The sequence below is a fragment of the Salvelinus fontinalis genome, chromosome 40 (genome assembly GCF_029448725.1).
Source record: "Salvelinus fontinalis isolate EN_2023a chromosome 40, ASM2944872v1, whole genome shotgun sequence".
NCBI classification, from domain to species: Eukaryota; Metazoa; Chordata; class Actinopteri; order Salmoniformes; family Salmonidae; genus Salvelinus; species Salvelinus fontinalis.
Genome location: NC_074704.1, coordinates 16,330,164 through 16,343,041, shown reverse-complemented (window position 1 = coordinate 16,343,041; position 12,878 = coordinate 16,330,164). Strand labels below are relative to the sequence as shown.

Sequence of the window (12,878 nt, the reverse complement as noted above, 5' to 3'; positions counted from 1 at the left end):
ATACTGTAGAGATGATCTCTATAACCCATATCTGGTTGTAAGTTGCCAGGACGTTGGGAGAATGTTACTAACCAAGTGGGAAAGTTCCTGAGTGTTAACAAAACATTTTGAGTTAGCTAGGACACTGAGGAGTGAGCTATGATCTCACTCTTCGACTAGGGTCTAATCCCACTTCTGACACCAATTGTGAGCTATGAGCCACAGTATAATTATGGTTATATATCAGAAAGAACATTGGGTAAAATTACTGAGAGTTACTGAGTGTCTAGACATTTGGCATTTAACAAAAATACTGTCTATCAAACGTCTGTGAAAACTTTCAGTTTCAAGGGAGAAATGGCTTATATCTAAACTTTCTTAGAATCCTTTTGTCGAGGCATTTTCTCTGTCCGCAAATGAAATGCCAGTCAGCCTTCAGGCATTATCAATATTTAGCCCTTTGAGCTTTGCTAGTTGACCTTTCTGAAATGTTAAATTATTTCCATCCACCATGGTACAGTTCTGTGTGAAAAGGGCAGTAGGGGTCAATGAGACAAGATCTATAGAGAGAAAGAGAAGAGGGAGAGAGAGCGCAACAACGTATAGATCTTAGAACATAAATGTGTTTATACAGTAGAATGTCGAATTGCCTTCCTTTTTTTATAATATTTTATTTTTATGTGTTCCCTTTCTTTTTTTGCATCAAATACAAACAAACACATATGAACAGAAATGTACAGATTCACACAAACCACGACTACAGTTGAAGTCGGAAGTTTACATACACCTCGGCCAAATACATTTAACCTTTCTGGCGCAGGCGTACCGCTAGCGGCCCACCTGGACAACATCCGGCGAAATTGCAGAGCGCCAAATTCAAAATACAGAAATAGTCATAATAAACATTCATAAGAAATACAAGTGTTATACATCGGCTTAAAGATCAACTTCTTGTTAAGTTCTCTGGGATATGTGGGACGCTAACGTCCCACTTGGCCAAAAGCCAGTAAAAATGCAACGCGCCAAATTCAAATAAATTACTATAAAAATCTATCTTTCATGAAATCACACATGAAAGACACGAAATTAAAGTTATACATGTTGTGAATCCAGCCAACATGTCTGATTTCAAAAAGGATTTACGGGGAAAGCACACCAAACTATTATGTTAGCTCAGTACATAGCCACAGAAAAACACAGCCATTTTCCCAGCCAAAGATAGGAGTCACAAAAAGCAGAAATAGAGATAAAATGAATCACTAACCTTTGATGATCTTCATCAGATGACACTCATAGGACATCATGTTACACAAAACATGCATTTTTTGTTCGATAATGTGTATATTTATATCCAAAAATCTCAGTTTCCATTGGCGCCATGTTCAGAAATGCCTCCAAAATATCTGGAGAAATTGCAGAGAGCCACATCAAATAACAGAAATACTCATCATAAACTTTGATGAAAGATACATGTTTTACATAAAATTAAAGATACACTTGTTCTTAATCCAACCGCTGTGTCAGATTTGAAAAAACTTTACGGAAAAGCAAAAATGCAATAATCGCTCAGATATTTCTCCGCCATGTTGGAGTCAACAGAAATATGAAATTACATCATAAATATTCCCTTACCTTTGATGATCTTCATCAGAATGCACTCCCAGGAATCCTAGTTCCACAATAAATTGTTGTTTTGTTCGATAATGTCCATTATTTATGTCCAAGTAGCTACTTCTGTTAGCACGTATAGTACACATATCCAAACGCTCGCGCAGATCCAGGCAAACGTCGGACGAAAACTTCCAAAAAGTTATATTACTGGTCGAATAAACTTGTCAAACTAAGTAGAGAATCAATCTTCAGGATGTTGTTATCATAAATATTCAATAACGTTCCAACCGGAGAATTCCTTTGTGTCTATAGGAGTAACTATAGGAACGGAACGATATCATGTGGAATGCGCGTGACCAGGAACTGGCACTCTGCCAAACACCTCCCATCCGGCCCCACATCACAGTAGAGGCTTCATTCAACGTTCTACAGACTGTTGACATCTAGTGGTGTTGACATATAAGTGCAAACAGATCCATATCTTACTGGGATTTGCATAGGTGATGAGGTGAAAATCGACCAGCCTCAGGATTCTCACTTCCTGTTTGGATTTTTTCTCAGGTTTATGCCTGCCATATGAGTTCTGTTATACTCACAGACATCATTCAAACAGTTTTAGAAACTTCAGAGTGTTTTATATCCAATAGTAATAATAATATGCATATATTAGCATCTGGGACAGAGTAGGAGGCAGTTCACTCTGGGCACGCTATTCATCCAAAGTGAAAATTCTGCCCCCTATCCTAGAGAAGTTAATCCAGCTGCTTTGTCAGATTTCAAAAAGGCTTTAGGTGAAAGCATACCATGCGATTAATCTGAGGACAGCGTCGAAATCCTGCCCCCAAGCCATAAGAATTTTAAACTCAGTTTTTCACAATTCCTGACATATAATCCGAGTAAAAAGTCCCCGTCTTAGGTCAGTTAGGATCACCACTTTATTTTAAGAATGGGAAATGTCAGAATAATAGTAGAGAGAATGATTTATTTCATCTTTTATTTCTTTCATCACATTCACAGTGGGTCAGAAGTTTACGTCCACTCATTTAGTATTTGATAACATTGCCTTGAAATTCTTTAACTTGGGTCAAGTGTTTTGGGTAGCCTTCCACAAGCTGCCCACAATAAGTTGGGTGAATTTTGGCCCATTTTCTCCTGACAGAGCTGGTGTAACTGAGTCAGGCTCGCACAGGCTTTTTCAGTTCTGCCAACAAATTTTCTATGGGATTGAGGTTAGGGCTTTGTGATGGCCACGCCAATATCTTGACTTTGTTGTCCTTAAGCCATTTTGCCACAACTTTGGAAGTATGCTTGGGGTCATTGTCCAAGCTTTAACTTCCTGACTGATGTTTTGAGATGTTGCTTCAATATATCCACATAATTATCCTTCTCATGATGCCATCTATTTTCTGAAAAGCACTAGTCCCTCCTGCAGCAAAGCACCCCCACAACATGATGCTGCCACCCCCGTGCTTCACTGTTGGGATGGTGTTCTTCGGCTTGCAAGCATCCCCCGTTTTCTTCCAAAGATATCGATGGTCATTATGGCCAAACAGTTATATTTTTGTTTCATCAGACCAGAGGACATTTCTCCAAAAGTACGATCTTTGTCCCCATGTGCAGTTGCAAACCGTAGTCTGGCTTTTTTATGGTGGTTTTGGAGCAGTGACTTCTTCCTTGCTGAGCGGCCTTTCAGGTTATGTCGATATAGGACTTGTTTTACTGTGGATATAGATACTTTTGTACCCGTTTCCTCCAGCATCTTCACAGGGTCCTTTGCTGTTGTTCTGGGATTGATTCACACTTTTCGCACCAAAGTACATTAATCTCTAGGAGACAGAATGCATCTCCTTCCTGAGCGGTATGATGGCTGCGTGGTCCCATGGTGTTTATACTTGCGTACTATTGTTTTTACAGATAAACGTGGTACCTTCAGGCATTTGGAAATTGCTCCCAAGGATGAACCAGGCTTGTGGAGATCTACACAGTTTTTTCTGAGGTCTTGGCTGTTTTCTTTTGATTTTCCCATGGTGTCAAGTAAAGAGGCACTGAGTTTGAAGGTAGTCCTTGAAATACATCCACAGGTACACCTCCAATTGACTCAAATGATGTCAATTAGCCCATCAATTAGCCTATCAGAAGCTTCAAAGCCATGACATAATTTCTGGAAATTTCCAAGCTGTTTAAAGGCACAGTCAACTTAGTGTATGTAAACTTCTGACCCACTGGAATTGTGATACAGTGAATTATAAGTGAAATAATCTGTTTGTAAACAATTGTTGGAAAAATGACTTGTGTCATGCACAAAGTAGATGTCCTAACCGACTTGCCAAAACTATAGTTTGTTAACAAGAAATATGTGGAGTGGTTGAAAAACGAGTTTTAATGACTCCAACCTAAGTGTATGTTAACTTCCGACTTCAACTGTACATCTCCTCTGCCCAGACCCTCTGCCTTCCAAAGACATACAGTATAATCCTATTTTACATACAAATATACAAAAAATTATACATAAGGCCGCAAGGCATCGAAACAAAGCATTTAAGGGAACTCGTTATATCTCCTGGGTGCGTCTACACATTATTGGATTGTAAAGAGGAGCATCAGAATTATTTGGTCCCCAAGGCAGGCAATGCAGGCAATCCCTCCCATTTTATTAGTCTGGCAAATGTCTTTATCCCCCGTCTCATTGTAAATATTTCCTCAAGGAAGATCCCAGGCCTCAACGTCTATGCGCAGATGCAGAACGAAAAAGAACAAGAAATGATCCAGAGTCCAGTAAGTCCTACGGAAAGCACCCTGGTGTCCCCGAACACTCCGAGGGAGCTGGTGACTTCTCCAGAGCTTATGGACACAGAGTTGAACACACGGCCCATCGGTGAGTGACTACGCCACTTTTATTTAAAAAATGTAAATCTTTCTTTTTCTTTCTTTTCTTTTCTTTTTCTTATTTATGAGTTACTAAGTCCAGTACTACAAATGTAATTAAACTTTTACTGCCATTTCTTGTCATATACAGTGGGGCAAAAAATTATTTAGTCAGCCACCAATTGTGGAAGTTCTCCCACTTAAAAAGATGAGAGAGGCCGGTAATTTGCATCATAGGTACACTTCAACTATGACAGACAAAATGAGAAAAAAAATTCCAGAAAATCACATTGTAGGATTTTTAATGAATTTATTTGCAAATTATGGTGGAAAATAAGTATTACTTTTTTGCCCCACTGTAATTACATTTTGTTCCATTACTTTCACATACTATATATCGGTTGCCATGAAGATAATCTTTTTTCATTCACGCAAAAGAGACTTTCACTGAGGTTTTGATTAATAAATTAATGGCCCCATTCCACTCAAGGTTTCAGCTAGAGCCTCATTCATTGTGGAGAAATGTGATTTAACTCATACTGACTGGAATGTCTTCTGACATCTTACCTCATGTCTCTGTCTCCCATCATTTATCCTTTAAAGGATGCATCAAATCTCACGCACATGTCAAGTTCTCAACGGAACTCCCCACGTACATCAACGTTTAAAAACTCTGGACAACTCCGAAAACAGCGACTCCATTCAGTGTCATGGACTTTTTGAATCATTTGAGCGGACACAATGGTTTTGAGCTTTATACCTGTGCATGTTGGACTTTACTGACTTTGCTGACACTTACTGTGCTCTGTGAAAACCAGAAGAAACTGTATACAGGTTTTTGTTTTTTTCATAATGTATGTCTATCCAATAAAAAATAATTTTTGATGAAATGTATTTATACAAAGTCAAGTACATAACTACAAATGGAAAGCCAGCATGATCTAAAGAAAAAAAGACACACAAAAACAACACTCTTTTGGTTCGCTTACTGTGAGTGTCTTTCATCCTTTTTCGCTACTGTGTGTCGCTACCAGAGGTGGTACACTATTTATTCAGTATATAATTGAATTTAAAATCACATTTATTTTGTAAATCATGAATGTCTGTGTGATATTTGTGTATTTTAATAACAAATTACAAACTGAAAAACTATATCAATTATTAATACAACAATTTTGTTTCCGTTCACTGTCTCACGGAAAGCTGATTATGGCACAATACACTTTTGTACTGAAATGTTTTGTTTTTGCTTACAATGTAATAATTCAAAGACAGATACAGGGTTTGGTTGTCTCTTGATTTGGTGATTTTATTGAACTTTGCTGTTAATCTCTACACTACGAGCTGTATTTAACGAGAAACACTAGTTGTATGACACTTTGTTTTTTCCCCCGCTTGCCTGAGAAACATGTTGCTAGCCTGCTACCATGATAGGGACTTCAAGAGAAGCCAATGTAGATGCATTACGTTTTCAGTTCCCTCTGACACCATGCATTAGTTACACCTGATTTCATAGAAGAGAAATGGGCAGAAGACAGTTATTTCGGGGGGGCATCAAAATCAGTCAATATCCTCTCAAAGTAACCTTTTCTTCCGAAGTTATCTGACGTCCCAATTTGGAGGTTGCAAAAGTTCAAATGAAATACAGCTGCTTTAAGATCGAATATCAAGTGGAGCGTTCAGAGCGAAAAAAAGAGTGGACTGCCTTTTAGGACAAGACACACCAGGGCATTGAAATAGGGAGAACAGAACAGAACTGGAAGTCTAGTCGGGAATTGAGTTAATGCAGCCAGTCAAGCTCAATGCTGGTTAAGGTTGGTGACACATTTAGGCTAATATCCCCCAGCCTCGGTCCTGTATACTCCATCTCCTTAGCGTATTAAACCCCTTTTCAAGAACCAAAGGAAGTAGAGCGCAGATAGTAGAGGATGGTAGGGTACATGGATGGTTAACTTGTTTTGAGAAGCAGGTTTAGATGCAGTCGAACCCCGAAGTGTTTCACATGTGGAATCTGACAGTCGTGATTGTTTGATTGATGGTTATTGAATTTCTGAAGGCCCTTCTTATTGTCCTTGTCGTTCCATAAAGAGAATTATGGAGGGAAAATTATGATATTTCTGGAATCTTCATGTAACCATTATTCCTACTGTAGCTGGACAGTGATGCTAAAATATTCCGCGTGACTTGAACTATGTAGCATACATATTGTATAGACACACGAACACCCACCCACCAACACACAACCTAGAATGTACAGTACCAGTCAAGTTTGGACACACCTACTCAAGTTTTTTTTTTTTTTTTTTTTTTACTATGTTCTACATTGTATAATAATAGTGAAGACATCAAAATGATAAAATAACACATATGGAATCATTTAGTAACCAAAAAAGTGTTAAACAAATCAAAATATATTTGAGATTCTTCAACGTAGCCACCCTTTGCCTTGATGGCAGTTTTGCAGTTCCCTTGGCAGTCTCAAAACCAGCTTCACATGGAATGCTTTTCAAAAAGTCTTGAAGGAGTTCCCACATATGCTGAGCACTTTATGGCTGCTTTTCCTTCACTCGCGGTCCAACTCATTCCAAACCATCTCAATTGGGTTGAGGTTGAGTGATTATAGAGGCCAGGTGATCTGATGAGGCACTCCATCACTCTCTTTCTTGGTCAAATAGCCCTTACACAGCCTGGAGGTGTGTTTTGGGTCATTGTCCTTTTGAAAAACAAATGATAGTCCTACTAAGCGCAAACCAAATTGGATGGCGTATCGCTGCAGAATGCTGTGGTAGCCATATTGGTGAAGTGTGCCTTGAATTCTAAATAAATCACAGACAGTGTGTCACCAGCAAAGCACCATCACACCTCCTCATCCATGCTTGACTGTGGGAACCACACATGCGGAGATCATCCATTCACCTACTCTGCGTCTTAGAAAGACACGGCGGTTGGAACCAAAAATCTCACATTTGGACTCATTAGACCAAAGGACAGATTTCCACCAGTCTAATGTCAATTGCTTGTGTCTCTTGGACCAAGCAAGTCTCTTCTTATTATTGGTTTCCTTTAGTAGTGGTTTCTTTGCAGCAATTCAACCATGAAGGACTGATTCACACAGTCTCCTCTGAACAGTTGATGTTGAGATGTGTCTGCTACTTGAACTCTGTGAAGCATTTATTTGGGCTGCAATTTCTGAGGCTGTTAACTCTAACAAACTTATCCTCTGCCGCAGAAGTAACTTTGGGTCTTCCTTTCCTGTGGTGGTCCTCATGAGAGACAGTTTCATAAGAGCGCTTGATGGGTTTTGCGAGTGCACTTGAAGAAACTTTAAAAGTTCTTGAAATGTTCCGCATTGACTGACCTTCATGTCTTAAAGTAATGATGGACTGTCGTTTCTCTTTGCTTATTTGAGATGTTCTTGCCATAATATGGATTTGGTCTTTTACCAAATAGGCTATCTTCTGTGTACCACCCCTACCTTGTCACAACACAACTGATTGGCTCAAACTCAGGAAAGAAGGAAAGGAAAGAAATTCCACAAATTAACATTTAACAAAGCACACCTGTTAATTTAAATGCATTCCAGGTGACTTCCTCATGAAGCTGGTTGAGAGAATGCCAAGAATGTGCAAAGCTGTCATCAAGGCAAAGAGTGGCTACTTTGAAGAATCTCAAATATAAAACATATTTTGATTTGTTTAACAGTTTTTTGGTTACTACATATTTCCACATGTGTTATTTCATAGTTTTGATGTCTTCACTATTATTCTACAACGTAGACAACAGTAAAAATAAATAAAAAACCCTTGAATGAGTAGGTGTGTCCAAACTTTTGACTGGTACTGTAAGAGAAAGAAAGAAACAGGACAACGTTCATGTCTTTGACCTTAGAAATAAGAGGTATTTTCAGATAGATATGCACTGGATACACCAATGTATTGTACGAATTCAGATATCATTTACTTAACTCATCGTTACATTGCTATCTTCCAATAGTGTTTCATAGCAACGCTTCTTATATATTTCACTATGAAAAATTGCCCATCCTCTGGTTTAAACATGTATATTTGAGGCTGCATGCTAGTACTTTTTTAAATAACAAACCTAATTTCATCTTCTGTTTATTTTGATAAATGTTTTTCTTACAAATTGACAAGACATAGGCTATTTCCTCTCAGAAAGACTACTATAAAGTTGCTATTATTTTATGTATATCAAGAATTATGACAATGTAACAGCGTTTGGCTAATGTTTTAATAAATGACTGGTTGAACTACAGAATATATAACTCCATCAGAGCAGCAGGAAACTCTAGCAATATGACCCTATATTTACTTCTGATTATCATCACATTAAAGGATTTGAGAGACTTCTGAGTGAATGGTCTCTTTAACATAAGTCTTCGAATTACAAGCTTTGCGTGCTCCATATAAGTATTTTGACCTATAGAACAATGGCGGAGCTCTCAGAACAATCCCTTAGGCAATATTCAGCTGAGAACGATTCCACCGGCCCACACTGGTTCAAGTTAAGCCCCTTCTGCCTTTGAATCCTTCAGGTTCACAAATGGTGGAGGACAAGTGGAACTTCCTTGAAGCTCTGCTGGCAAGTGATATGGAAACTCTGGCCCGGGATGTTTAGACATATTGTGATGTCACAGGACAGGAACCCAAGGTGTGGGCTGGGCTGTATACGAACGACAGACTAGCTAGAGCAAGAGACGGGCATGTCCAGTTCTCAACAGCCTGAATGTCTTATTTCTAAAGCAGTTCTAATATGGACACCGTAAAACCTTATTTAACATCTGAAACAAGGTCTGATTCTACCAGGTAAACCAGCAGTATGGTGTCCATTTTAGGACCGTATCCAGGTGTGTGAAGGCATTAAAAGGAAACCAGCAGACACACACGCTTCACGAGGACTTGATTTTGTTCATCCCTAAACTATAACTTCGCTCTCTTCCCCCCATAGATTTAGTGAGATTATTTTTGTAGACAGAGTTTTATTACTGTAAAGCTTTTATATAAAAAATACAAAACTTTAGGTGTACAATGTTTTTTTGTTTTGACCTTAAATGTGCTGTGTGTAATTGTTTTATGCATTTACAATCATATTTATTAAATGGAAAGAAAGTTGATGTTAACAGTGTTTTCATTTTTTTACAATATTTGTAAAAAAAAATACTATGTATTTGCGGAAGTTATATTCAACCTATAAAGAAAATCGAATTAAACAGGTGTTTGTATTTTCTTATCCAGGCATACATGACAAATACATTGACAAATGTTGCATTTACCTATACATGAATACAATGACAAATGTATTTTCTCATATGCATACTTCGAGAGATAAACACATTGACATACAGTATGTGTAGTAGATTTTGACTTAACATCTCATAAGTAATGGTATACTTGATAAAATGTCAACTTTAAGTAATAGCACAAACCTTACCATGCATAAAGCACTCAATTTTGCCTATTCTTTTAACACAACAATGACTTCACTATAAAATCCTCATCACGCTCCCTGTCCGGTGAGGGTATCTGAGGCAACATAACACAAGAGTGGTGATGATGGTGATAATTCTGACGGTAATACAGAACCCTGTGTCCCTAACAAAGGGTTAATGAGAGAGAGAGAGAAAGAGGGGGAGCGATGGAGAGGGACAGAACGAGAGAGGGAGAGAAACAAGAAAAGGAAGAGAGAAAGAGGCAGAAAGGAGATGATCGAGCGATAGAAGAGACGGGGATAGGGAGAGAGATAGAGATATGGAGGGAGGGAGAGAGCAATGTAGGTGAGAGCGAGAGAAAGACAAGAGTGGGAGAGAGAGCAGAATGGAGAAAGAAGGAGAAAGACAGAACAATGGAAAGAGAAACGGAGACTAGAAAAGTAACGTCCAGGGCCATTAGTGATGCATGGTGATGCCTCATCAGATTGACTTGAGGGACTCTTTAATCGTTCAAAGTCAGACCAGGGCCGTCCCTGGGAGACGGAGGGGAGATTAACCAAAGATCAATGCCAACAGGGGGCCAGCACAGCGCTCAAGGAAACGGACTGCAGTGCCCCAGACACCCAGCAGCCAGAGCATACAACACAGCACGGTGTAGCCCTGCTGCCTATAGGGCTGGTATTATTAGACTGAAGAAGAGACACACAGACAGACACAGAGAGAGAAAGGCGTTTAACACCGTTGAAGTAAAATATGCGATGATGACATTCAACTTGCAATGCCAATATTATCCAAATTAGCCAGAGAGAGAGAGAGAGAGAGAAGGAAACACTGGAACAATTCTTCTCTAGGCTCCTGTTAAACCACCTGACTCTAAGAGAGAGAGAGAAGAGAGAGAATGGCATCGAACACTTTTAAGTTAATCATGTGATTGCATTTCTAGCGTTTAATCATTGATGGTCAGTAATACATCGGTTTTAGCAATGACTGTAATCCGGGTCCCCTATCATCCAATGACTGTAATCCGGGTCCCTTATCATCCAATGACTGTAATCCTGGTCCCCTATCATTTCTTTTTTCTCCCTCCTTTGCACCCCAGTATCTCACATTCATCTTCTGCACATCTATCACTCCAGTGTTTAATTGCTAAATTGTAATTATTTTGCCACTATGGCCTATTTATTGCCTTACCTCCCTAATCTTACTTCATTTGCACACACTGTATAGAGTTAGCGCCACCCCTGATAATGTCAACGTCAATAGTCCATGATGTTACGTTGAGTTAAAGCCCAGACTTAAAGTCAGGGAGTCTAGCACTGAAGAAAAGAACACGTAATTGCTTGAAGAGAGAGGAGGTTTAGAGGGGAGGACAGGAGGAGGACAGGAGACTGTGTGTGTGTGTGTGTTTCTGGTGGGACAGCACCCTGGGTAGTTAAAGCCCCTTCTTAGCCTTTACATCAATCAAAGACAAGGAACTGCATAGTTATAACACAGTCCAGGAGCAAGCCGGAGGTTGAGAGCTTCAAGTTCCTTGGTGTCCACATCACCAACAAACTAACATGGTCCAAGCACACCAAGACATGTGCTTCTACACCTGCATTGCTTGCTGTTTGGGGTTTTAGGCTGGGTTTCTGTACAGCACTTCGAGATATTAGCTGATGTACGAAGGGCTATATAAAATAAACTTGATTTGATTTGATTTGACAGTCGTGAAAAGTTCACGACAAAATCTATTACCCCTCAGGAGACTGAAAAGATTTGGCATGGGTCCTCAGATCCTCAAAAGGTTTTACAGCTGCACCATCGAGAGCTTACTGACTGGTTGCATCACTGCCTGGTATGGAAACTGCTCGGCCTCCGACCGCAAGGCAGTACAGAGGGTATAGTACGTCACTGGGGCCAAGCTTCCTGCCCTCCAGGACCTCTCTACCAGGCGGTGTCAGAGGAAGGCCCTAAAAATTGTCAAAGACTCCAGCCACCCTAGTCATAGACTGTTTTCTCTGCCACCACACGGCAAGCGGTCCTAGAGGCTTCTAAACAGCTTCTACCTCCAAGTCATAAGACTCCTGAACACCTAATCAGATGGCTACCCAGACTATTTGCATTGCCCCCCCCCCCCCCCCCCTCTCCCGGTCCTCCTCTTTTACACCGCTGCTACTCTCTGTTGTTATCATCTATGCATAGTCGCTTTAATAACTCGACCTATATACACATATTACCTCAACTAACCGGTGCCCCTGCACATTGACTCTGTACCGGTACCCCCCTGTATATAGTTACTTTTATTTCTTATTCTCATCCTTATTTTTTCAACTGCATTGTTGGTTAGGGGCTCGTAAGTAAGCATTTCACTGTATTTGGCGCATTTGACTAAAACAATTTGATTTGATTTGATATTCCTCTGAAGGCAACTCGAGAAGTAGCCCTTTCCTGGAGTCAAATGACCTAGTGGTCCCATGGATGGAATGTTATTCATGTTTTTCAGAATTTCATAAAACCCGCTAAAAATCTGGTGTTTCTATGTCAAACAGTTTTGTTATATTTTAGTCTTCAGTGATTTATATAAAGTGTAATATTGGGATGCAATAATGCAAAACTATTTTTATTTAATTTAAAGAGGTAAGTAGACTGAGAACATACTCTCATTAACAGTAACGACCTGGGGAATAGTTACAGGGGATGAATGAGCCAATTGGAAGCTGGGAATGATTAGGTGGCCATGATGGTCAGACTGGGAATTTAGCCTGGACAAAGTGCCATGTGATCTTTAGCGACCACAGAGAGTCAGGACATCCATTTAAAGTCCCATCCAAAACTTCGTCCTGTTGGGTGAGGGTCATAACCCCCCCCCTCTCCTTCTCTCTCTACACCCACCAGGTTTATGACCCTACCATAAATACCGAAACTCTCTCCACTCTACAGAATGGACTTTTGGAAAGCCCTTTGTTACCACAGAGAAAGACTCTACAGGATG

At 39.7% G+C, this 12,878-nt stretch overlaps 1 protein-coding gene across 2 annotated transcripts in view; it reads left to right on the top strand.

Moving 5' to 3' along the window:
• Positions 1-9,685, top strand: part of LOC129839784 (VPS10 domain-containing receptor SorCS1-like) — a 178,275-nt gene extending 168,590 nt beyond the window's left edge. The window contains exons 26-27 of one of the 2 annotated variants that reach the window (XM_055907422.1): positions 4,296-4,465; positions 5,059-9,685. In XM_055907422.1, the coding sequence (XP_055763397.1) occupies positions 4,296-4,465; positions 5,059-5,123 (235 nt within the window). In that variant the 3' untranslated portion in view covers positions 5,124-9,685. Of the gene's footprint in view, positions 1-4,295; positions 4,466-5,058 lie in introns of those variants that run through there. The other variant, XM_055907423.1, reaches the window with a different exon arrangement.
• Positions 9,686-12,878: the final 3,193 nt, after the last annotated feature.